General features: G+C 36.1%; 1 protein-coding gene across 1 annotated transcript; it reads left to right on the top strand.

Moving 5' to 3' along the window:
- The first annotated feature begins 773 nt into the window (after positions 1-773).
- wdr62 (WD repeat domain 62) lies at positions 774-27,555 on the top strand. The gene is made up of 31 exons (XM_079387835.1): positions 774-1,146; positions 1,353-1,444; positions 2,935-2,997; positions 3,077-3,134; positions 5,732-5,902; positions 6,378-6,515; positions 7,418-7,600; positions 8,428-8,588; positions 9,709-9,898; positions 9,985-10,119; positions 12,087-12,250; positions 12,328-12,419; positions 12,567-12,692; positions 12,774-12,844; positions 13,323-13,444; positions 13,616-13,691; positions 13,787-13,898; positions 13,985-14,048; positions 16,661-16,783; positions 18,125-18,264; positions 18,380-18,441; positions 18,521-18,781; positions 20,524-20,678; positions 22,103-22,224; positions 22,360-22,479; positions 22,698-22,809; positions 22,998-23,100; positions 24,086-24,143; positions 24,740-25,483; positions 25,866-25,960; positions 26,651-27,555. The coding sequence occupies exons 1-31, from the start codon at positions 1,024-1,026 to the stop codon at positions 26,909-26,911; spliced, it is 4,497 nt and encodes a 1,498-aa protein (XP_079243961.1). The 5' UTR covers positions 774-1,023; the 3' UTR covers positions 26,912-27,555.
- Positions 27,556-27,892: the final 337 nt, after the last annotated feature.

Genomic DNA, 27,892 nt, shown 5'->3' on the forward strand with positions numbered 1-27,892 from the left:
CTCACTCATCTTATACAGGTGTCTGTCTCTTTAGTTTTAGGTTCAGTCCATCCAAAAATACAAATATTATGTAGATAATAGGTTGCTTTGAGCCAATCATCTGAGCAATAAATGCCATGTGAGTGATTCATTTATAAAGGCATGCAAAACATGGAAAAAAAAATTAAGCAATTACACAAGCAAGTGTAAATAAATAGGCTAAATAAAAGTAATTTTATATATATATATATATACACACACACAAATGTATATATATATGTAATGTAATATATATATATATATACAAATTAAATTATTACTATAATTTCCTGAGAAAGATGTTTTTGCTGCTATATATATACATTATTGCTGTTACCACTGACAAGCTACTAAATATAATGTTAAAACTTTAATTTTCTGTAAAGCTGCTTTGCAACGATTTGTATCGTGAAAAACGCTCTACAAATAAACTTGAATTGCATTGAGCTTTGACTCCCAAAATAAATAAAAGTGAATGAAAATACAGCAACATAAACAATAGCCATTTCATGCAATGCCTTGTCTATCCTAATGTCTGAAACATTTCTGTAACTGTAATTATTATGTAATTTTTATATTTTTTATTAATCTGTAATAACAGAACAAACACAAAGTAACTAGTGATAGTGAAGTAAGACGCCTCTATAAATGATGTCAAAAATAAATCGACCAATAGTGAGTGAGATACACGAATGATCCCGCCCCCGGTGCGCGGCTCATCCAATCACAGGAGACGGTGTATGTTTGAAACTGCCAGCATCAGATCACGTTACATGGACTTCATCGCTTACAGCTGAGCGGAGCGCATAGTCGAAGTTTCGTTTTCAGTACTTTCTCAATTAAAGCTTTTGATCCTAAATCAGTATTAACAAGTCGGTCGGAGTATAAAATAGTCGCGCATTCGCGTTTCTTATCAATGGATAGCATTTAACATTTTTAAATGCAAACTAATATGATTATAGAGTCTGGCTTCTTTATTGAACCGTTTTAAAGAAGTGTTACAGTATGGCGGATCTAAACGCGAGCTGTTTGACCTCTCGAGCAAAGAAAGTCAGCAGCAGCTGCAGTATTTCAGCGAACACGAGGAGAAAGACGCGACAGAGCAACAGAAGAGACATTCACACCCGGGTAACTCAGTCCTGTTACTGTAACTTTAGTGCAGAGCAGGCCAGAGACTCTTCCTGTTTGTTTCTCATGCAGTCACGCGCGTTGTGTTTGTATTAATCATATTTAACCAAATGCACGATGCACGCCCTGTTTATTGCATTGCGTTTACCAGCATGCATGTGAAGTAGCTGTATGAAATGGTTCATGAAGTTGTATTATGATTGCAGGTCGTCTTGGAGAAGGTCCTGGGCATCACTGCCTCCAGCAGCAGTGCTTTAACCTGTGACCCCAACACTGGTTTAGTGGCTTATCCTGCAGGGTAGGACTGTTTCTAGACATGCATTCTGTGTCCGAATAGTGCACTCAGAAAGGAAAGTAGTCATTTACTCACCCTTTGTTGTTTCAAACATGAATTTATGTAAAACAAAAGGTTTCTTTGTTAAATATCCTAACTGCTTTTCCTTCTAATGGAAGTGATTGGGGAGCTGTGCAATTTAAAACTGACAAATATGCAAAGTAGTCCATATGTTTTATGTGCTATACGTGTTGTCTTCTGGAGCTGTATCTTTGTGTGTTGATGAGACAGAAGGCTGTAGCTGTCAAATATAGTGCTCTCCTGTCATCGTGAGACATGTGGGAATCAATGTGTTGTCAGAGCTTAAACCATTAAGTTTGATAATTCATTTTTCTTTAGACTTTAGAAGAGTAAAAAATCTGTTATGAAGGCTTTTATTGTTTTCCCCCTATGTTTGGAGCTTGTCACTTTTATTATATGGAGAAGCCTGCAGACATTTTTCAGAAATGTAGCTTTTTCGTTCCAAAGAAGAATAGTTTTTAATTACATGAGGGTGAGTGAGTAAATGAATATACTTTTTTGTAAATTTTAGTGTCAAATCGTGATTAATTGCATCCAAAATAAATGTTTTTGTTTAAATAATATGAGTGTGCACCGTGTATATTAATCGTGTGTGTGTGTATGTATGTGTATATATATATATATATATATATATATATATATATATATATATATATATCACACACACACAAACACATGCATGTATATATTTAAGAAAAATTGTTTATATATAAATGTAAATATTTAAAAAATATATACTGTATGTGTGTGTCTTTATATATACATAATAAATAAACACAGTACACATACATATGTAAACAAAAACTTTTATTTTGGAATGCGATTAATCGTTTGACGGCGCTAGTAAATTTGAATGTTAGCTTGGACACCTAACTACATGTTCAAGAGAAACTAGTGCAAATACATTCATGTGTTTTTTTTAGGTGTGACTAACACCACTCTTCAAAATGTATGTAATGTTATGTAACAGTAAGGTTTCTTATTATTATTATTCAGCAAGAATTCATTAAAGTGATTAAACTTCTAAAGACATTCGTCCTATTAAGTTAAAGACAAATCATATTAAATCAAACTAAAGACATTTTAAAATGTTACAAAAGATATACATTTTTAAATAAATGCTGTTGTTTACATTAAAGCTTCCTGAATTATGTATCACAGTTTCCATAAATATTAAACGGCACTGTTTTCAACATTAATGTTTCTTAATCAGCCAATATTAGAATGATTAAAATATTTTAAATTGTAATAATATTTTGCAGTATTTCTTATTTTGATCAAATAAATACAGCCTAGTTGAGCATAAGAGACTTCTTTAAAATGAACATCTCACCATTTTTTTATGTTAAAGTATTCAAATGTACTAATTTGTATTGTAAATGATTATATAATGTGTAATCTGTAAACTAATGTGTTGGTGTTGTATGTTTCAGTTGTGTAATTGTCATCCTGAGCCCAAAGAAAAACAAGCAGACTCACATATTTAATACATCCAGGTAAATAACAGGCTTATCCCACAGCATAATGTTGTACAATGTAACTGAATTAAGTCTAACTCCTGTGTTTGTTGCTCAGGAAAACCTTCAGTGCCTTGGCATTCTCGCAGAATGGAAAATATTTGGTCACCGGTGAGGTAAGTGCTCTGAGATGTTTAATGAGGGCCAAAAGAATGACGACTGTGCTAAATGTCCTTCTCCGCAGCGTTTGAAAGCGACAGGAGGCAGTCTGTCATTGATTCGCAGGGTTATGATGTACAGTGGCATGCGAAAGTTTGGGAACCCCTTGCAGAATCTGTGACAATGTGGATAATTTTACCAAAATAAGAGAGATCATACAAAATGCATGTTATTTTTTATTTAGTACTGTCCTGAGTAAGATATTTTCCATAAAAGATGTTTACATATAGTCCACAAGACAAAAAAATTGCTGAAATTATTAAAATAACCACATTCAAAAGTTTGGGAACCCTTGGTTCTTAATACTGTGTGTGGTTACCTGGATGATCTACGACTGTTTTTTTGTTTTGTGATGGTTGTTCATGAGTCCCTTGTTTGTTCTGAACAATTAAACTGAGCACTGTTCTTCAGAAAAATCCTCCATGTCCTGCAGATTCTTCAATTTTACAGCGTCTTTTGCATATTTTAACCCTTTCCAGCAGTAACTGTATGATTTTGAGATCCACCTTTTCACGCTGAGGATGATTGAGGGACTCAAACACAACAATTAAAAAAGGTTCAAACATTCACTGATGCTCCTGAAGGAAACACGATGCATTAAGAGCCGGGGGGTGAAAACTTTTGAACAGGATGATGATGTCCAAATTTTTCTTATTTTGTTGAAATATCATATTTGTCCATTTAGTACTGCCCTTCTGACGCGACAGAAGATACTTGCATGTTTCCTGGAAGACAAATGAAGTACAATTTACCTTGATCTTCAAATTCAAAAAGGTTGCTCGGGGAGCATCATAACAGTCAGTTCTGTGGTTTGGCGTGTGGCCGTGGCTCTATGGCCAGCAGCACCTATTGCATCACACACACGGGTCTGCTGTGCCAGTTCAACAGCAACAGACAACTGGATTCCTGGGTTGATCTCAAGGCAAGTTACACACATTGCCCCTTATTTTGGTAAAATTATCCACATTTTCACAGATTCTGCAAGGGGTTCCCAAACTTTCGAACCCCACTGTATGTGGTAGAGGAGTTATGACTGGGCTGCTCGGACATCTGTACAGTGCGTTCCGACACATTCCAGCTCCTTGGTTGCCACGGTGAGGCCCAGTGTCTGTCCCAACCTGGTAAACCAACAGAGAAGCGCTGTAGCGACAGCAATCACAAATGCGGTGCAATGCCTGCTTTGCTTTCTTTAGGCATCTGACTAATAAAGGTGGATGTTTCACAGGGGAGTTGGCAAAACGGCCATTTAAAAGAATAGATCACCCCAAAATGACAATTTTGTTCTCATGTACTGCATGTGCTTTCCTCATAGAAAGAGTAACCTCAGATGGGTTTGGAAAAGCATGTGGGTGATGAGAGCTATTGCTGTAGGTTTGAGTGGAATCTGAGGATTCTTATGCTGTCTTCATATCATCTAGATGAGTGTTAGTCACCACTTAAACTCGTGAAAGCCACATGTTGTCCTACATTCTGACACACAGCTTTATTTATTAGTGGCTATTTTTTCCACTCATGCTTTTCCTCATCTGACCTTGTTGAACACTAAAAGTAAATGGGAAACATCGCTAGTACAACATACTCATAGTATGTCTAAGGAGTTTGTGCATAAAATATTGAATTACCTACTACATTTGTCTAAATTAAAAGGTACTACATGCTATATACAATATATATATGTGTGTGTGTGTGTATTAGACACACACACGTGTGTTTTTGGAGTTGTTTAATCATTCTCTGCTGAGATCTCGAGAGATTTATTTGATTTGCAGTTGATATGTTTTAATGGCTGACATCAGATTCCTTGTAGTTTGTAGTAGAAATGAATTAAAATGAAAGTTGTCAACTGAAAAATTTGCAAATATTTCAAATGAAAATATACATTTTGGCTTGAATGAAGAAAATAAGCCAAATTTTATGTACATATATATATATATATATATATATATATATATATATATATATATATATATATATATATATATATATATATATATATATATATATATTTTTTTTTTTTTATTTAAATAAAAAAAAAAAAAAAAAAAAAAAAATATATATATATATATATATATATATATTTTTTTTTTTTTATTTAAATAAAAAAAAAAAAAAAAAAAAAAAAAATATATATATATATATATATATATATATATATATATATATATATATATATATATATATATATATACACATAATAAATATAAACAGCGCACACACATTATGTAAACAAACTTTTATTTTGGATGCGATTAATCGTTTGACCGGACTAATTCGCGGTGCTTCATGGGAGTGGGTCGGAGCACTTTTTTTTTTTACTGCTATGTATGTTATATGCTTGTTTCATTTACCTGATTGGTGGAGGTTAATAAGTAAAAACAAAATCATTCAATTCCCTAATGAAAGGCATTTTTTACTTCCGCCACCACTCTGTTGTTGGTATGTTTTGTAGTAGAGTAGACATACTGTATCTGGGTTTGGGATCTCCCACATTTATTCTGATGATTTTGTGCATTGTTACTATCAATAATTTGTCTCTTTCCCTGTTGCTTGGCAGAGCGGGCACATGCCCTGTGTGCGGGTGTGGGACGTGGCAGAGCGGACGCAGGTGGCAGAGGTCCAGTGCCATAAGTACGGGGTGGCGTGTGTATCTTTCTCCCCCAACGGAAGCTATATAGTGTCTGTGGGATACCAGCACGACAGGACAGTCAGCGTCTGGGAGTGGAAGGTGGGTACCAAATCACAGCCATGGACCTAAGAAAATGATCTGACTGATATTGAATTTTAAGATTACAAAGACTTTTGTCCTTATGTGATATTATCTACATTATAAGTTAGCGTTTACAGCCTGTTTCAAATGGACACATCCTTTACAGGGGAGCAACTTGTGTATTACCTATAATTCCAAGTTTTCCCAACTGGTAAATGTGAGTTTCTCAGTCATTCATGTGCTCAGAAGTTGTGATTATTGTATTTCTGACTCCACTTGAAGGACACATTAAACTCCCCTAATGCACGAGTCGAGTCGTGTATTTGATGGCACTGTAGCATGATCTGAATGAAGAAAACTGAACTTCAACAGACATCCGAGTCTCAGTTCATAGGGAGCAGTGAACACTGCATAGGGACCCTGTCAGTCGGAAGACAGCTTGTGAGTCTGGTTTACAAGAAATAATGCTTTTAAATCTTTTCTTTGCTCGTAGAAGGGGACTGTTATTGCAGCCAACAAGGTGTCCAGCCGTGTGCTTGCTGTATCTTTCTCGGAGGACAACAGCTACTTTGTAACCGCAGGAAACAGACATGTGAGGTTCTGGTACCTTGATGCCTCGAAGGAAAGAAGGGTGAGACCCTCGGCACATGGTGCTACAGCTGAACACTGAACACTGAAATTCCAGACGCTGAAAATGACTTTTTTAAAGAGAGGGAAAAAAAAAAGATTTTTACGCAAACACACGCTACTGGTCAAAATAGCTGTTTCTATTTTAAAATGTAATTTATTCCCGTGGAGGTAAAGCTGAATTTTCAGCATCATTACTCTGGTCTTCGGTGTCACATGATCTTTAGAAATATATTTTGGTGCTCAGTTTGTATTATTTTCAATGTTAAAAACCTGTGATTCATGTGTTTTAGATTGCTTTAGAACAGCATTTATTAGAGCTAGGAATATTTTGTAACATTATAAATGTATTTTACTGTCACTTTCATTTAATTTAATGCATCCTTTGTCTAAAAAATAAATTTCTTCTTATTTCTTATTTATGTTTTTATCTTTAGTGTTCTTGAGCAATAAATCAGCCTATTAGAATGATTTCTGAAGGATTATGGGACACTGAAGACTAGAGTAATGAGGCTGAAAATTCAGCTTTGCATCAAGGAATAAATTACATTTTCAAATAAGTTATTTTGGTTTTATTATATATTTATAATGGTGAGGAAGGAAGAACAAGTATAATCAGTTAGCAGTACTGTGTATATTAGTATGTGTAACTAGTTATGCCAAACAAAGGCTAATCATTTTTCAGGCCAGTGTGTGCTGTTTTGTTTCATTGCTAATTGTGTTCTATATGCAACCTACGAATTTAACGTGTGCTAATCTTTATTGACGTGATCAGTGCCATTTCCTGTGTTTGGCCACATCCTTCTGTGGCTTTGTTGTTTTACCAGACGGAGCGTGCAACACTTGTTATTCCTCCGTTCAAAAAGTGTTGAGGATGTTCACATGTTTTCTGATTGGCTCCTCCAGGTGAACAGCACAGTCCCTCTGATTGGACGCTCAGGGTTGCTCGGGGAGCATCATAACAGTCAGTTCTGTGGTTTGGCATGTGGCCGTGGCTCTATGGCCAGCAGCACCTATTGCATCACACACACGGGTCTGCTGTGCCAGTTCAACAGCAACAGACAACTGGATTCCTGGGTTGATCTCAAGGCAAGTTACACACATTGCCCCTGTTTCTTTGCTGAAATGCAGTGTCGCTTATCAACCATTTCCAAATTGCCCTGTAGGCTTGCAATTTTTCCTTTCAAGCAGATTTCGTTGCACTTTATTTAACCTGGAACATTGCATTACATAATTCATTTGAAATATTTATATAATGCAAGTAATTTATTTTATCATATGATGAATCATGTACAGTCACGTGGATTGCGAAATGAACCAGCTCGAATCCAAGAATAACCAAATCAAATTTTCCAAAGAACCTTGTAATTTGTTGTAATTACCATTTAAAGGAACAGTTCACCCAAAAATTCCCCCAAGAGGTTTTTCATCAGAACAGATTTAAAGAAATCTAGCATTACACCAGTGGATCCTCTATAGTAGTTGAATGGGTGCCGCTGATCAAAATCCACATGACTCAAGCCCATCAGTCAACATTTTGTGAAGCAAAAAGCTTTTGTTTGTAATAAATTCAGTAAAACATTTTTAACTTCAAACCGTTGCTCCCGGTCCTCTATCCATGAATCCAATGGAAAACATCATCTGAATCAGGAAGGAAGTATGCACAGATAAAACATTGTCTTTGAGTCATGTGGATTATTGTGATGTTTTTATCAGCTGTTTGGACTCATTCTGACGGCACCCATTCACTGCCAAGTATCCATTGCTGAGCAAGTGATGTAATGCAAAATTTCTTCAAATATAAATAAGCTCAACTGCATCTTGGATGACCTGAGTGTGACTACGTTTTCAGTAAATTATTTTTGATTTTTTAGATATAATTAGGAAAGTATCCTGTCTTTGTTTTGCTGTTGTAGACGACGTCAGCACAGTGTTTATCGGTGAGCGAGACGTTTGTTTTCTGCGGTTGTGCAGATGGCACAGTGCGTGTGCTCAGCCCACAGGACCTGCGTTACATCACCACACTGCACCGGCCGCACTGCTTGGGAGTAGATGTGTCTCAGGGCACCCAGCCAGGGTAAGAGACCGTCAGAAAATCCTGGACTGACTAATAGAGCTGCAACTATTCATCTAATAATCTTTTGATGACATTTTAATCAATCAAACAAAGCACATTTGTTTCCTTTCTTTGCTGTTTAAACAAACATTATTATATATAGGTAGTACCATATTTTCTGAAGTGGAACAAGGTGATAACTGCTTTGCTTATAGAAAAAAAAAGTTGAACTATTACATTCTGAAATGTAAATAAAACATTTACAAACATAACCTTGTATTTTAGTTTCCCCCTCTCACTCACTTTAAATCTTGCAAATGTAATGGTATACAGAATAAGAATGACTAAGTATAAAATAAACCTAAATCATTCATTACAAGTACATGACTATTATTATTATTATACAAGTACATTACAACTACATCATACTATTATTGTTAGAAATTGTGACAGTATAAAAATAGAAATATAATACATTTATACATAAAACAATAATATACTATGAAAAATGAATAAATTGTGTTGGAAAAAAGTGTTGGAAATGCTCTATATAAATAAACTTGACATCTCTTATAATGACTAGCAAGTGCAAATTGTGATTAGTTAAATGTGAAGAAAGATAACAATTGAAACCCTCAAGATGAAGCGCATTTCTAATTCCTCATCCACTGACTTGTGTTGTCTGATATTTACCGTATTCGGTAATATAATTAATGATTTGTTATTTTGACAAGTAAAAATATATTTGATCTACAGTGTTTTTCCACTTAAACATTCATTATCCCCCTTGTTTTATTTTAAGCAAATAAATACCCTGTAAAAAATAAAGATGGGATGAGATGCGAGTGAGGCTTTGGAAGGGGAAATGAGATTTCATGTGTAGTCCAAGGGAAGTAACTCATGGAGTATTATTCAAATTGTGGAAATGCAGATGTGCAGATTGCAAAACAAAATGCAAAGACTTCAAATATTCAAATTCAAAATATTAACAAAAACTATAATAGTTTGTCATACTAAAATAACACTGGTGTGAGTAATTACGGCAAGATAAACCAGTTTTGTGGATTGAATTATATATATACACACACATCATATTAATCAAATGTTACACATTTTTATGTTATTACTTCTCTTTTCATAGGCATTTGTTCGGTGCAAACCCAGAAGCACAGTATCCAGATACCCTGGCTTTGACCTTTGACCCTGTGACCAGGCACTTGACGTGTGTGTATAATGACCACAGTGTGTACGTGTGGGACGTGCGGGATGTTCGGAGCATAGGCAAGGTGTATTCAGCTCTGTACCACAGCGGCTGTGTGTGGAGTGTGGAGGTGAGGTAGTGCCAGACCATGTTGATGTTATCAGATAAATAATAATACGCTAGGCCAGTTTATTAATGCGTGAATATTCTCTGCAGACCTACCCTGAGCTTGAAGATTCATCAGCGGAGTGTTTGTCCCCCGGCTCTTTCCTCACCTGTTCATCCGATAACACCATCCGCCTGTGGAAGAGTGATTCAGGACATGGCCTTCGCCACAACCTTTACAGCCAGGTACTGACAGGGACAACTGCTAGACATGACAATATTAAATCATATTTTCACATTTTTTGCCTGATTTAATGTATTGCATTTTAATGTTAAATGTGGAAACTTTTTCCAAGAACTGTAAAGTTTTTAACATTTTTATTTCCTTAAATGTACTTGTGTGCAGCATAATGGGAGACTAACCATTGGAAACCATGAACCATAATCGGTTAATACTTGAAAAAGCTGAGAGGTAGTTTAATGGTGTTTATAGTTTCATACCACAGGTATTATTGTGTGCAGATTTTATAATATCATATGTGATAAACCAGCCACAAAACCAGTCATAAGTGTCAATGTTTCAAAATTGAGATTTATACGCAATATGAAAGCTTTCCACTGATGTATGGTTTGTTAGGAGAGGATAATATTTGGCTGAGATGCAACTATTTGAAAATCTGGAATCTGAGGGTGCAAAAAATCGAAAATTGTCTTTAAAGTTGTTCAAATGAAGTTCTTAGCAATGCATATTACTAATCAAATGAAGTTGTAATATATTTACAGTAGGAAGATTACTAAATATCTTCATGGAACATGATCTTTACTTAATATCCTAATGATTTTTGGCATAAAAGAAAAATCGATAATTTTGACCCATACAATGTATTTTTGACTATTGCTACAAATATACCCCAGCGACTTAAGACTGCTTTTGTGGTCCAAGGTCACATATTAATGTGAATGTATTTTTATTTTTAAATATGAATTTGCCACACTCTAGAGCAATGGTAATACAGTGGCATGCGAAAGTTTGAGAACCCCTTGCAGAATCTGAAAATGTGGATAATTTTACCAAAATAAGCGAGATCATACAAAATGCATGTTATTTTTTATTTAGTACTGTCCTGAGTAAGATATTTTCCATAAAAGATGTTTACATATAGTCCACAAGACAAAAAAATAGCTGAAATTATTAAAATAACCACATTCAAAAGTTTGGGAACCCTTGGTTCTTAATACTGTGTGTGGTTACCTGGATGATCTACGACTGTTTTTTTGTTTTGTGATGGTTGTTCATGAGTCCCTTGTTTGTTCTGAACAATTAAACTGAGCACTGTTCTTCAGAAAAATCCTCCAGGTCCTGCAGAATCTTCAGTTTTGCAGCATCTTTTGCATATTTGAACCCTTTCCAGCAGTAACTGTATGGTTTTGAGATCCGTAGATCTAGTCGTAGATCATCCAGGTAACCACACGCAGTATTAAGAACCAAGGGTTCCCAAACTTTTGAATGTGGTTATTTTAATAATTTCAGCTATGTTTTTGTCTTGTGGACTATATGTAAACATCTTTTATGGAAAATATCTTACTCAGGACAGTACTAAATAAAAAATAACATGCATTTTGTATGATCTCGCTTATTTTGGTAAAAGTATCCACATTTTCACAGATTCTGCAAGGGGTTCCCAAAGTTTCGCATGCCACTGTATACTAGTAAAAGTGAAACATTTTTAGTTTTTTTTTTTTAATGTTTTAAAAAATTAACATCCAGAAATATACAAACCCAAACTGTTACAAAATAAAGAACATTAAAACAAAAAAACAATACAAAATTAATAAAACGTAGTTCTCCCCAAAATGAAACTTGTGTACTAACCCTCATGTCGTTCCAGAAGACTTGTGAACAAGTGAAGATATTTTTAATATTTATATATTGATGCTTAAAAAAGTTCACAAAGAAATCATGAAAGTAATCGAGCTTTATGTATGTGCAATGAACTGTTTATATGTGAATGAAAGCGAAAGTAAATCTGTTCATCATATGAAGTGATTGTGGCTCTTCAGAAATGGAGGGAAACATCTCTCAGGTTTCATTAAAAATAGTGCAATTTGTGTTTGTTAATCCAAAGGCTTTGGAATGGTGTGAGGGTTGGTAATTGGTGATGGAGTATCTTGCCAATACATTCTTCTCATATTCATTGATTTTGGTGTTTCAGGACATCGTAAGGATAGTGTATGTGGACGATGACACACAGTACCTCAAAGCTGAGGCTGAGAAAGCTGAGGGAGCAAGCCAGGATGGTAAATCTGGGATCAGGGTGCTGGGAATCAGCCCAGATGGCCAACATTTGGCTGCTGGAGACCGCAGTGGAAACCTGAGGTGAGAGATCCTTCATTTTCTATGCAGAGAACTAAGTCATAAACGAACACATGCTGAATCAACTGTCACTTCTTCAGAATCTTCGGCTTGCGGTTTATGGACGAGCTGCAGAAAATCGAGGCTCATGATTCGGAGGTTTTGTGTCTAGCCTTCTCCCCTACTGAGACCGGTGAGTGAGCAGTTTCTTTATTTCAAATACATATTTTGTACTGCACAAACAGTTTAACTTAATGTGAAGTGAAATATGGCTTTTGGTGTTAAGAATGCAGAAAAGGGCTGTGAACAACAGTGTAGATGAGTGTGTTTTTCCTGTCAGGTTTGCATCTGTTGGCTTCTGCGAGTCGTGATCGGCTCATTCACATCTTTGACATGGAGAACAAATGCAATCTAGTGCAGACAGTTTATGATCATTCAGCCTCAATCACTGCCATCAAGTTTACAGGTGAGTTCACAGTAGAGAAACACTTAATGATCATATACTCTTAAATATTTCGATTAAGACATGTTGTACATCTTATTGTAGGATTGAGTTCAGAGTTGTGTATGGTTAGCTGTGGAGCTGATAAGAGCATCTATTTTCGATCTGCTGAAAAGGTAAGGATGCTACAATTACATTGCAGTTATATTTTTCTGTTACTGCTGTTATGTTATACAGGTGTCTTCTTATATCTACTACATAGACAGACAGTGTAGAGATTGCCCAGTCATAAATAGGGCTGCCCTGGAGCAGATAATTCAAAATATTGTCATGATTTTAGAGGTATTCAGCAGTTATTATTTTATATGCTAACAGCTAACCCTCTGATTAAATTAGGAAGAAAAAGGATCAAATTTGCTTAAAGGGTTAGTTCACCCAAATTTAACTTTTGTTAAAATGTATGAGTTTTAATTTTCAGTTTCAATTCATTAGACATACTTTTTGATGACTGAAATTTAATTATAAGTGGAAAACAGAGATAGTCTGTAAACCTGCAAATAGACGTCTAAGCTTTGCATTTGATTAATCTGCCTTTAATACGACTTATTTGTATTTTCTTTCTAACTGTTGTTGTTTGTGTCCCTCTTCTGAAAGACCTCAGAAGGCTTGAACTTCTCACGATCACATCACATAGTGGAGAAGAGCACACTGTATGATATGGACCTGGACGCCACACGCACACACATGGCCATCGCGTGCCAAGACCGTAACATTAGGTAGGGCTTTGAGTGAGCTGTTACTCATTATAAAGGTTCAGATGGTCTTTTATGTTTTTCTTTTTGAATGCTGATACTACAATAATAAATGCATTTAAGAGGCATTAGAACATTATCAGATATACACAGTTATTTGCATGAATGCCATTTTAAACTCTTTTGCGTTTTCAGAGTGTACAATGTGCAGAGTGGCAAGGTGAAAAAGTGTTTCAAGGGCTCCCTGAATGATGATGGGACACTGCTGAAGGTGTGTGTGTGACGTGAATAATACTCTCTATGGTAGTTTACATTTGCAGTCAATTTTTTCTTTTTTGGCAATAACTTTGTTGTTTTTGCTCTCAGGTTCAGTTGGATCCCTCTGGGATGTTTCTGGCCACCAGTTGTTCAGACAAAAGTATCTGTATCTTTGACTATGAGTCAGGCGAATGTGTAGCCACCTTATTTGGACATTCGGGTAAGACTGTTTTTCTTAATCACTGATTTCATTCTTTCCCCAAATAAAACTCCTTATTGTCGACCAAACATTTTATCCCCACACAGAAATTGTTACAGGTATGAAGTTCAGCCAGGACTGCAGTTATCTGATTACTGTCTCTGGCGACAGGTAAATCTTTTAACCGTATGTATGTGTGTGTGTGTATATGGGAATCTTCGGGCACTTCACAATCCGATCCGATTCCAAAACTATTCTTTATCTACATCGTTTCTCCAATTAATTCTTCAGCGTTGCAAATACAGCTTTACAACTTTACATTTTAATTGCAGTTTCTATGCTTTTTGTTTATAGTTGGAATCTCTGTATGTCAGTACTGCCATCTTAAAAATTGGGGTGTGACTCTTCACTGGTTTCACGATTCAATTAAATTACAATTATCATTATAAAGTCAATATCACAATGCGTCACATTCTCAGCCTACTGCACTTGGCTACATATTCACATAAATTTTATATCAAATTTATTTTGTGCAAAATTTACATAATTTTTTTTATTATATAAACAGGCTTATTTAAAATAAGTGTTCTTTAAGTATCCAAGAGTTATGGGTTTTTCTTTTTTCCTCTGCATTATTCCCGTTTGATTATTACTGATGAGATCATAGACAGTGGCAGCTTTAACAGGCTGCATTCACACTAATGCACAGATCTATTTAGATGCATCAGATGTTTTGTCCTGCTCTGAAAACATAACTGACTGTGTGTAGCCTACATCAATTTCGGATAAAAGTTTTGGAAAATTCAAGTGCATTTAAACGCAGCCGCAATCGAGCTTCAGGACAAACAAACACAAAGCACACGTGAAAGTTTGTTAGTGCACGGGTTTCGTGCATCTAATAGGTATTGCATTCCAAACGGCATAAATGAAAGCATATCTAAAGAAAACACAGCGGGTGGAAGCACACACTGTCAACCAATGTGTCTCACAGCGCAAATTCTGTGCAATCAAGCCCACCGCATCTCTAGCGCATTGATTCTGAATCGTTGAAGAGAGAATCACGATGCATCAGAGAATCAAATGTTTTTTCTCCCACCCCATATATGCATGTATGTGTGTATGTATATTTATTTAATTATTTATTTATTTAGTCATTTAGCAGACGCTTTTATCCAAAGCGACTTACAAATGAGGACATAAGAAGCAATCAAAACCAACAAAAGAGCAACAACGTGCAAGTGCTATTACAAGTCTTGGTTAGCCTAACGCAGTACAGATAATTATTATTATTATTGTTGTTATTTTTTAATAAAAAGACATAGATAAAATACAATTAGAATAGATAGTGCTAGAGTTAGAGGGTCAAGTAAAGATGGAACAGATGAGTTTTTAGCCGTTTCTTGAAGATGGGTAAGGATTCGGCTGCTCGGATCGAGTTGGGCAGGTCATTCCACCAGATGGGAACAGTTAATGAAAAAGTCCTTGAAAGTGTTTTTCTGTGTTTTTGGGATGGTACAATAATTCGTTGTTCACTTGAAGAACGCAAGCTTCTAGAGGGCACATAAGTCTGAAGTAAAGAATTTAGGTAAAGGGGTGCAGAGCCAGTGGTGGTTCTGTAGGCAAACATTAATGCCTTGAATTTAATGCGTATATGTATGTTGCCTATGTGTTTTTACTTTTAGTTATTGATTTTAGTGGATGTAGTTACAGTATTAAAAAAATACAGGAAAAGCGAAAACAAACAGAATAGAACAAGGTGTGTACACCTTTTTAAATATTTAATATTTATTTAGATTTCAAACCATATATGGATGTAGTTTGCAGGCTTCCTGTTGGTTCTTCAAGTCTTAAAATATCTTAAGTTTAATAAAATAAAAGCCCATAAAAATTAATAAATCTTAAATGTTATAACAAAAATCTTACATTTAATTTTAAGAGCTCTTTAAATTGGGCATATTAAAACAAGAATTATGACAACTTAATGTGATTTTTTTATTTATTCAACTTCAATAGACTGGTTAAATGAATGAGCGCTGAACGTTTAAATCAATCATTTTGCATATTGTACAGACTCATGGTTTCAGAGCAGTTTGCACTCAAAGAATATGCCAAGCAGTTGTTTATGAAATGGTACTTTATGGTTTTTGGGATATGTTGTAGATGGTTGAAAGTGCGTTTTCTCTCTTATTTTGAATTCATGTTTTGAGCAGCTGGGAGTAGTAAAGCATGTACATTTTTCAAAATAAGATTACTTGTGTATTTCAGGCTTTTTTTATTATTAAAATTGTTATTCCTTTTTTTTTTACTAATTATTGTTTTTTCCGAGATTCGATAAATTGTATCTGGCATGTTCAGTGTAAACATTACATTTAATGTAGATTTTACTAGTGTTAGGGTTAGAGTCTTTTTTTTCTTAAGATACATTAACACATTAGCCAATATAGATTAACCTTACCTCAATGTGTGTAGGGGTAGTTGGTACAAAGATACTGCTAATTCTGTCATTTAGTTATGTCGTTCCAAACTTGTATGACGTTCTTTGTTCTGTGGAACATAAAAGAAGATATAATGAAAGCCAATGGGAACCAAAACTGTTTGGTTACAAACTCTCTTGTTTTATGTTTCACAGAGGAAATGCATACAGGTTTGGAACGATATATGAGTGAGTAAATTGACACACTATTCGTTTTTTGGGTGGACTCTCCGTTTAAGGACACATCAATGTAGACCATCACTCATACACAACATGTCTAATGCTGGGGTGTGTGTTTGTGTGTGTCCAGCTGTGTGTTTGTGTGGCGGTTGGACTCTCAGATGACCAACTCCATGAGGAAGAGGCTGGCAGAGAGGAAGCAGCAAGCAGGTCTGACAGTTCAGCGGGCCGCCAACAAACAGCAAGTCATCAGGTGGACTCACTGCAAATCTGATGATCTCATTTCACATTCACACTAGAAGTGTTGGCATAGACCCAGATTGAGTTGATGCGTGTTTGATTTATATTTTGCAGCAAAAAGCAGTTGCATTGGTCCTTTTTCCCTATTTTTTTTTTCTGATAAATAAACATGAATTTTGTCAGTCCAGGTAACGGAGAGAGAGAGAGAGAGAAAACATTTTTAATTTACATATGCTACTGGCATTGCTAATTTTCACCATGCTTTGCATTATTATACAGTAACACTTCAGGCTTCTGACAACACTTTCAGTCTTAAAAAAAAAGAAATTCCCCCAAAATTTTAATTGGACTAGTTTGCAAGAGCACAATTATAAGCAAAATGAGTCTGTAAACGTGGACTAGTAATTAGATGAGTTTACCTGTTTGTCTGTAGTCCCATTTAGCCACTTGTTAGAAACCACCTTTAAGACGAGCAAAACCTGTTAAAAAAAACAAGGGCGTATTACATAAGTATTTTGTTATAGAATAAAACATGAAAATATCTTCAGCTTTAAACATTATTTCAGGCATTTAACCAAAAACCCATTAAAAAAAACAAAAAAACAATAGACTGATTAAATGGAACCACAAGTGCTGAACTGTTAATTTGTCTAATATGCATTTTTTTTTTTTTTTTTTTTTGGTTAAAAATGATCCAAAATCAATATTTGAGCAAGCACATAACAATCACCTTACTTTAGCCTGATTCACAACGTTAGTTTATAATAATGTTTTCTAATTTGGGTGGTACTGGTAGGAATTTGCAGAAAATTCGAGCATCCTGCCGCGTCATTACGTCACATCTATAAACATAAAGAAGTTGTCCCAGCTAGTAGGCTATTGCATGTGAGGGTCCTGCAGGTGGCGGATCGTTTATAGCCTTTTCAGCTTTGTGATTCCGAAGTACAGAATTCACACCGGTTCGGTGACTGACAGCCACACATTCACCTCAAAACATTAGATTGATCCGTGCTGGAGCCGAGTACAACCCATGCAAGGAAGATATTGCGCAAATAACTGCAATTGCAGGTTTTCAAACAGAGATGGCGACAGAGGCAAAACTTATGGACCGCAGCTTTAAAATAAATTATGGCAATACAAGTTACAAATTAAAATTTGTTGCTGTTGTGCATTCTACAGGCTTTACATAGCCCTTAGGCTTAGAGGTTCCGATAATGGATTTTGCAGATACCAAAAAACTAATTATTTTGTTTTACAAAATGTTAATTTAATTTGAGGTTGTATGATTAAATCGTGCCAAAAATTCTAATGATTCCCATTTCATTGTTTTTCTGTTTAAATTTCTATTGCTCAGGAGAGAGACCTACATCACTGTACCCTGTAGTGCATTGCCTCACATGGAGGAGGAAGAGGAGGGCAGCTTGATGCCAGAAGAGACTCCAGAAGATGGTGTGGAGGACTGCAGAACTCCAGACAGGCTCGATTCCACTGAAGGTATGTCAGTTTGGCTCTTCTGTGGTGATACTGGGAAGTCTTGAGCCTCTCGGTCACATCAAGTGCATAAGCAAAATGTTTAGAATGGAATTTAATGGGCTTGACTGTTCCACAGCATCTGTGGATTCTTTGGTGCTCCAAACCAATGGCAAAATGCCCATGTGGGTTCGTAGACTGGTATGTATGTTTCTGTTATCATAAAATGTTGTTGCATATTGTGTTCTTTCATGACCAATGGATCTCTTTGTTGTCACAGGGTGGAGGAGGTGAAAATGATGGTGGGGGCGTAGATAATAGATCTCAGTACCAGCCACAGGGACGCTGGGCAGTGCAGTCAGATCCACTAGCCATCCGCACAGTACTGGAGATGAAGAGCATGCAGCTTCCCCTTTCACACACTCCCAGCAGAGCTGTGGGAGAGGAAGAGTCTGAGGAAGACTCTCACTTTCATCCTCAGAGTTTCGACAGTCTGCTGGATGATGTTGATGATCTAGAGGAGGAGGAAAAGATTTGCAGTGTAAGTTATGTCAAGCTGATGTCCCACTAGCTGTTTTTCAAATGTGCGCGTAGCTGCATGGTGTGAATAATTCAATCTGTTCTGATCTATCTGATTCATCTATATAACTTTCAACAAATTTGCCCTGTTATGCCCCCTGTACACCACGCCAGTGATCACTAGTCTCTATACTGTGAAGCTGCTTGTGGGTGTTCCTAGTGCTTTTGTTGGTAGACTGCACAATATTGTTAGTAAAATATCAAAATACTGTTCTAATTTGACTAGTGATCTTTCTTTAGTTTTCGCTAAAGAAGTAAAATTATACTGTCAAAGAATCTTATATAAACCATAGCAGTGCTGGTATATTCAATCATTAATTGAGCATTGAACGATTCATTTGGTTACTCACTCATATTGTTAAATTTCAAAACATTTGCATTTGACAAATGATTATCCCTAATAATGAACATTATGCCAAGCAAACGGTTTTAATTTGACCTGTGTCAGCGTGAAACTGATTTAACACACTATGTATAAAACAAAATCATTAAGACAGTTTCTTTTTCAAGCGTCATTTTATTATGTTTGTGTTTACAGAAAACTCATATAGAACATTGCTATCACTCCAGAAATTGTCATTTGATTTATGGTTTAATACTGGAAAATTAGTCACAGTGAGTCAGAGTGACATTGTGTTGTATACTGAAAAGAGAAGTGGGTCATGCATTGAGCCCTGAGGTATCCCAAATGTTGCTTGATGTGCCTGTCACCATTCCTACACATTTGATGCGAGTTAATTTGATTGGGGTTAGTATACAGTTTATACAATTTGTATACAATTTATGAGATGATATGAATGGTGTCTGTTAAACATTTCTTATTGGTTGCATGATACAAGGAGAAATGTCTGAATCCCACTCATTAAGACTACTGACATTCTTTCTGCATTGTTTTATTATAGCCAGGTTTGTTTTTACAAATCATATAGAACAGTGAAGTCCTTTCTTGCCTGCACTTGAGACATCACTCCTATTGTTTTTCGATCCTGAAATTTTCTCTTCATTTGCATAAAGTTAGAAATTTCTCAACTTTGCCAAGTTGCCGGACATTTTGCTCGTATTGCTGGAAGTCACCAGCTTTTTATTAAAAATTATTGAGATTATGCTGCTTTGTCGTGTGTCGCTGACGCTTTGAATGGGCCTTTATAGACTTTAAAGGGACTTTTAAAAATGAATGTCCAGTCCTGAAAGTGTCAGGGAATTTATTTATCATTTTTGCTGCATGTAATTTTTATTTATTTATTTATTTTTACTTATGCCCAGTTCAAAATTATTTTGTGAAAAATTCTCTTTCTGAGTGCAGTCACTATTTAAAACAAATTATGAAAAAAAATTAATTCTTAACCACTGGTCATGAAATGAACTGCTGAAAAAAACATGGAAATTTAATGGTTTAAAAAGTGTTGGAACCCTGTTTGTAGGTTTGGTTTTCTAATCCCAGCTTCACGTGACTGGATATTGGAGAAAAATGAATGTGTCATTTAGTCTGTCACTCCATTTACATTCTTATGAGACAGACAATGGTCAAGAGGGCAAGATTTTAGAAAACAGATAGTGGGACTAACAAAAACACAATCTATAACTCGATGTATGAGCCAATAATAGCAGTGATGCTTTTCTTAACAAGCCTCACTAATAATTATATCCATGTAATCATCTGGTCCCTTAAATTGAAATATGAAGATGTTTGTTTATTTGTTATAGGATTCCCGAGTTGGGTTTAGCTCTTCGCTCCAAGGGCCAGATTTTCTGCAATTGCCGCATGGAGAGGAGAACTTCCATCCAGACCTCAGCTCAACAGAGAAGACAGGCTACATTTTGTACCCAGCAAACAGCACTGCTCTGTCCACTGGTGAAGGGTAAATTGCTTGTAACAATATCTGGTTTAGTTCATTTTTCACTTAAAGGATTAGTTCACTTTTAAAAAAACTTTTGCTGATAATGTACTCACCCCCATGTCATCCAAGATGTCCATGTCTTTCTTTCTTCAGTCGAAAAGAAATTAAGGTTTTTGATGAAAACATTTCTCCATATAATGGACTTCATTGGGACCCAAACGGTTCAAGGTCCAAATGGCAGTTTCAGTGCAGCTTCAAAGGGCTTTAAACGATACCAGACGATGAATAAGGGTCTTATCTAGCGAAACGATCGGTCATTTCAAAAATAAATAAAAGTTTGAATTTTATAAGCACAAATGCTCGCCTTGCTCTGTTCTGTGATGCGCGTTCATGACATCACGTAATACGCAATGACGTGGAAAAGGTCACGGTTGATTTAGGCAGAAGTACCGAGTCAGTGTTTACAAATGTGCGGAAGGAGCAACATATACACATATTCAAATGTCTTTGTGTCAGTTTATCGTTTAAAATGCCCATTTCGTGTGCGTATCCTGGGTGTTTTAATATTAAAAAGCCTACTGACTCGGTACTTCCGCCTACCTCAACCGTGACCTTTTCCACGTAATTGCGTATTACGTGACGTCACGAACGCGCATCACAGAACAGAGCAAGGCGAGCATTTGTGCTTATAAAACTTAAACTTTTTTATTTAGTTTTGAAATGACCGATCGTTTCGCTAGATAAGACCCTTATTCATCGTCTGGTATCGTTTAAAGCCCTTTGAAGCTGCACTGAAACTGCCATTTGGACCTTGAACCGTTTGGGTCGAAAAGAAATTAAGGTTTTTGATGAAAACATTTCTCCATATAATGGACTAATGTTTTCATCAAAAACCTTAATTTCTTTTCGACTGAAGAAAGAAAGACATGGACATCTTGAATGACATGGGGGTGAGTAAATTATCAGCAAAGGTTTTTTTAAAAGTGAACTAATCCTTTAAGAAGTAGGTGAATTTAAATTTATTAATTTAGCAGATACTTTTCCAGCAACATGAGAAATGCTGCAATGTAATTTGCTTTTGAATTAATATTTAAAAATGCCTTGGAGTATGATGACATATAGTATGTACTCAAAAGACAAGGGGGTCAAGCATTGAGCCCTGAGGTATCCCAGTGGTTTCTGGATGTGACAGTCACCAGTCCCCAACGAGTTAATTTGATTGGATTTTTTTTTTTGCACAGTTTATGAAAGGTTGATGTGCCAAAATCAAACAGTGAATGGGACCAAGCAAATAAACATTTGACACAATGTTTATACAACCCTGTTTCTTCCATTTTCATACAGTGAAACTGGACTTTGTACACAGAGTAAACTAAATATTGCTATATGAAAGTCCCTAGTAGCATTTTTCACTTATTGAGTAATCTTTTTTTCTCTTCATACAGAGAGTTTGATGTTAAAGCTCTGTGTGAGGGTGCAGGTGATGACCCTGATGAAGAGGAGCTAAGTCCAGATAGTGCTTGTTCTGCTGAGAGTCCAGCCTCCCATAGCGACCAGCCCCATGACCGTGAGTCACAATACACGCTGTGTTTGGTATGCTGTAGAGTATGAAATTAACTAAGGTAGTTAAACAGTAGTAGTGGCCTTTAAAAGTTGAAGGTCCACCTGTTTATGTGACTTTATCTGTTTTGTTGCTTTGTAGAGGACACGGACTCCCTCAGTCAGGTGAGCTCCACAGGAAGCTCAGGAGTTGAAGAGGATGAAGAAGAATCTGGAACTTTGCTTCACCAACATTTTGACTCTCTGGGTGTGGCGGCTAATGGTACAAGTTGTTTGCAACTTCAGTTAATGGAAATTAGCATTTTATTGGCTTTAAAAATGTCGTGTTTGCTAGACAAAATACATGGAGTACATGATATGAATTTTGTCCAGTCTGAGGATATCAAACACATTTGTTATTTTAGTTTTGGTTGAATTATTCCTTTAAGATCATGGTGAATTTCTTATTGCTAATCTTATCTACTGTGGAAATTCTTGTAGACAAGTTCAACACAGACTTGAGCAGTCTGCAGCCCACAACAGAGAGTAACTTCCTCAATCCTCGTCTCAGCATCTCCACGCGCTTCCTCTCACGCTTTCAGAGCCGCTTTCGGTGAGTCAGCATCCACGTCTTGACTCCAGTGTTCAATACGTGTAATAGAGAAATATAAGTTTACAATTATAGCTCTTCTCTTCCCTTTTGAGATCTAAATAAAACAGGGGAAGAAGTGTCTGTGTAATTACATATTGTGTCATAGTGAAGATGACATTTGTACATTTCATTTCTGTCTGCTGTTTCAGCACTATTGGTACTAGTGGCAGTGCTGTTTGCCGGCCTGCAGTCTGCCTGCCCAGTATACCGGATGAATCCAGTGATAGCTGTCTAACCCTCGATGAAACAATGGTATGATTTTTAATCTCATGAATAATGTAGTCTCAATGTCGTACAAGATGATCCCAGTGGTTGTTCATACCAATCACAATTCAGACTGAATACCAATGTCACGTCATTCTGTTGCATTTCTTCAGCTTTTTTTTTTTTTTTTTTTTTTTTTTATCTCAGAAGAACAAAATGGTGTGACAATCATAAATTTAACCACTTCTCCCATATTGTTAAAGTGATGCCATTGTTGTGGCAAGTCTTTCCAAACCCACAAAAGTTTAGTTTTGTCCTCTGAACACAAGTGAAGATCATAAAAGTAATCGACATGAATCAAGCAGTTTAATCTGAGTTTTCTGACAAGACATGATAGCTTTATATGATGAACAGATTTAGTTTAGGCTTGTATTCGCATATAATCATTGGTAAATGCACATACAGTATATAAAGCACATCAAATATAGTAAATGGATGCTCACATGTGCTTGTGTGACTCTAGAGAACCAACAAGGTTTGTTCTTGCATCTCACTCAAGCATGTTTGAACCTCCAAGAACCATTGGAATTTGTTCTTATGCGCAAAGCAAGTATCATTTGAGCACCAGTAGCCATATTTAATGCGCTCTATTTATGTTCATTGATCAATGTTTAACTGTATAGGATAAAGATTTTTAGGCTTTTTATTAAAGTGAGTAAATGACAGAATTCTCACTTGTTGGTAAGCTATCCCTAAGTCTTAAGTATATCTGCTAATAGTTCAAAATAAATTGTCCTTGTTTAGGATTACTCTTTTAGTTTAAATGACCTCAAAACCATGGACTTAAAAACCACAAAACTTCTAAAGCTGTCATTTTCTTCCAAGTGAAACTATATATGGTAGCTAGAAATATTTGATAGGAACATGTTAGGATAAGATAAAGATACTATTGGTTATGTTAGTAGAAGCAAAAGCTTAAAATTGTCTGAGACTTTTGTCTTGTTAATTTTTGTCTTTTTTTCCTCCTTTTAAGGACAAGTCCAAGGTTCTTTCAAACAACAGTGGAAGCATTGAGGAGAATGAGAAAAGTGGTATGTCTTGTTCCCTTTTAATAGAATGCATTTTACTTTCGTGAGGAAAAGTGTCTCGTAACAAAAGAATAAAGGCCTATTTGTTCTTCAATTTCACTTCCAAGTATATCGGGATTTTAACATATCGGCCCAATGAGGTGCTGATTTTTCCTCTCAGAATTGTTTACTTTGTCGAATTAGAAGATATCAGAAGTTCTAGCCCTGTTTTATTCATTTTAAATATAATGCTTGCTGAATTATAATTTAATGTGTATGCTGAAATCTTGTCCTCCAGTTACCAAGAAACGTTCCTCAGTGGCTGCTCGGAAATCTTGCCAAAACTTATCTTTTTTACGCTGGAAAAATGCTCTGGGAGGTCTGTGAGAGTGTGTTGGGTGTTTTTAATTTTTTTTATGTCTGGGCTTAGAAAATAATCTAATCAGAATGGTTTCACATTGGTGTGGTGATTTCATTCTCGTTTTGCTCTCTCGTTCAGTTTGTGCACATCTTGGTTTTTGGTTCTTGGTTGTCTTTGTGCAACTGGGGTTAAACTACCTGCTTTAAAAATGACATTTGGGTTTTTCTTCCTTTAATAAACTTCTAATATGTCTTTTCAGAAATCACAAACAAGAGCATTCAGTCCAAAGCTCACAATACTATCAACACTGCAGGCATTCTCACCACCAAATCTACCAGCAGTGCGTGTGATGCATCTGTAACGCGCTCCCGCCAAAGCTACATGGGTCCCACCGCAAGCTCCCGAGCAAAGATATCCCAGAGCAACTCTGTGGAGAGTTTGAACGCGTGTACATCAGTGGAAGTGGAGTTAAACGCCCAGTCTTCGTCTCTGGACCTAAGTGTGGACCAAAGCAAAGAGAACATTGTTCCTCCTTCCTCTTCGGTTGTGTCCTCTGGATCGTCTCATCCGACGCTAGCTCTCTCTACTCCTGCCTTGGGGAACCACAGTGCCCGGGAAGCTCTTCGATTGGACCTCCTTAGCCCCAGTCATGCCAGTCTGTCACTGGTGTCACTCAAGAGCTGTCTAGGGAAAGTTGAACATGCCGAGTCTCCGCGTCGACAGGCTCTGGTGACGCCCACAGAGATGCGGTCACTGGGGAAGGAGTGTCAGAAGCAGATCGTTAATATTGAGCAGAGTTTGGTTTCTAAGACTTCAAGCAGGTTCTCAACAGGGTCTGAAATGTTTGCCAGGAACTCCACAGTGTCAGAAACCAGTCATTCTGTGGTTGAAGACCTGCAGTTTACAGCTTCGTGTGGGAATACACAGGCCACCGATCAGACTAACTCAGTAATTCTAGACCGAGAAGATCCTACAGAAAACAACTGCGTTGGAGAGGAAACAGGTGCTTTGTATCCTTCATGCTAAAATGCATTTAAATCGCAAGCACGTTGTTAATGAACCAAATGAATGGTTAAGGCTTTATTCTGAAAGAGGTGTTCTATAGTTACTGCAGTAATCAGGCATATAAATACTTCCATAGATGTGCATAGATTTGTACTACTCAAAATTCAGATTAAAGGAATACTTCACCCCAAATTGAAATTTCGCTAAGCATCAAATCAACTCAACTATAATGCCTGTGGGTGTTCACTGACTGATTCGCATTTCTACTAACTGTTTTAACAACATGCTTATCAGAATATGACTGAATACTGATTAATATTGGGATTTTTTTTGGCCATATAGTCAGTCATTTTATTTATTTATTTATTTTTTGACTTTAGGATTTTCTGTGGAGTCATTGAGTGTCCAGATGTGCAAGGAGATGGTGAATGAACTCTGGCAGACCATCCATAAAGCAACTGGCTTTTATAACAAGGTGATTTATCATTTTTGACCTCTGTTAGGGATAACGCATATCATTTTACATTTTATTTATAATATAATCTTTCTGTTTTTCCTTGTTTTTTCACCCTCTCTCTGATCCTTAAAATTAAAGTCTTCTTTTTAAAGTTGAATATGTAAATGACCTTTTATATTTGCTTTTTATATCTCACAATATTCACAATCCACTACCATTCACAAGTTTGGGGTCTTTTTTTTTTTTTTTTTTTTTTTTAAATCAAAGACTTTGCTTTAATTCAGCAATAATGCATCACATCTTTATTTCATATAAATGCTGTACTTTTGAACTTTCTTTTCATGAGAGAATCCACAACTCTTTTTAACATCGATAATAAACATATTACAATTATTCCTAATGGATACGGTGTCACTGAAGACTAGAGTAATAGCTTCTGAAAATTTAGCTTTGCACAACAGAAGTTACATTGTCAGATATATTAAAATATTTTAAATGTATAACTATACAAATAGAAATGAGAAAATGTGTTTTCTACTGGTACAAAATTGCCTTAACATTCTCAATTTTGTGTAAAACTGTTGATCTATATACAACATTATTCTATAGGAATTTTATACCATTTTTACAAAGTGAAGGAAAATGCCTATAGCTAAACCTTAAAAAGCCGTCTAATGGTAAAACACTTTTTCTATTCCCTCTCTGTAGTTGTGCTCTGTCTCGGAGCTGTCAGAGCAGCAGGAGCAGATGAAGAGTATTTTGCAGGAGGTGTTTGTGGGGGTACAGAGTGAGCTGAAGTCCCTGTGCCCGCAAAAGACACGCCCCTCGGCCCAAAGCACCCGTCCCGTACCGGAGGACTCTCCCGGCCGTCAGCTCCGGGACGACAGGACCGTGGCCCTCCTGGAGAAATATTCAGAGATGCTCTTACTGCGAATGAATGAAAAAGGAGCACAGGCCACACTGGATTAACGGCTCAGTTCCCATCATTTGATTGGCAAAAATTAACTTCTAATGGCATAGATCCATAAGCACCTTTGAACCTTAATGTCTTCCATTGGTTTTATGATTTTAAATAAATATGTAAATGCATATTTGAAATTTTTTTTTGGGTGTGAAACTGGTCTTTTACCCCCCCCCCCTTTTTTTTTAACACTACATTTCAATACCTGAGTGTATTTGGTCATATACACTTATTTTTTACGCTTTGAAGATTTGTCAAGGTAAATCTTCAGGACCTCCCCCCATTATGTCTTTGATATTTTATGTACAGTTTTGAAACAGTGTTACCTTTTGGAATACAAATTTGAATTATGTACTCAGTTTTGTGTTTGATGCTTTTGTAGTTTTACACCATTTCACCATGTTCCATTGTCATTTTATTTCGAGTGTTGCTCTAAATAGTGACTTCCCAAAGCATCAGGCTATGACTCACAATTTGCTTGCCACTGGTGTGCTGATTATGCTTTGTCATGTTGACGTGCAATCCTTTTTCTTCTTCCTTTCACGGAAAATGTATAGTTGTCTGTTTTCAAAGGCTTTGTAAATATGTTTTTAACAAGCTATTTGCAGTGTTTTAATATTAAACATTCAAATATGATTGTTTTTTTTGGTTCATTATGATTCTGAAAGACTGTTCATTTACAAAAACAAATGATAAATCTATAGCAATCTTTTGGAAGGGATGCAGAATTATTTAGCAAAACCTGTGATTTTTGCATTTTTTTTTTTTTTTTAAATCTTTAATGAGAATCTTTAATATTACCTCAAATACTGCATTATAGTGATTTTCCATTCATTTCCATTTCGCTTTTATCCAAAGCGACTTAATATACTAACTAGCAGCAGTGTCCTCTAGTTTGATCCACGTCTCTTTCAAGGCCATGACGTTTAGCCTCGAATGACTAGAAATATGTAATGAAATCTGCTTTGTTTACTGCAGACTGACAATTC

The sequence above is a fragment of the Barbus barbus genome, assembly GCF_936440315.1.
Source record: "Barbus barbus genome assembly, chromosome: 31".
Taxonomy (NCBI): domain Eukaryota; kingdom Metazoa; phylum Chordata; class Actinopteri; order Cypriniformes; family Cyprinidae; genus Barbus; species Barbus barbus.

Bases quoted from the DNA above. Each gene is read 5' to 3' on its own strand.
- wdr62 (XM_079387835.1), top strand. From the start codon at position 1,024: ATGGCGGATCTAAACGCGAGCTGTTTGACCTCTCGAGCAAAGAAAGTC. The intron at 9,899-9,984 runs GTGAGGTAGTGC...TATTCTCTGCAG, and splicing joins GCTGTGTGTGGAGTGTGGAG to ACCTACCCTGAGCTTGAAGA. The intron at 25,484-25,865 runs GTGCTTTGTATC...TTTTGACTTTAG, and splicing joins CTGCGTTGGAGAGGAAACAG to GATTTTCTGTGGAGTCATTG.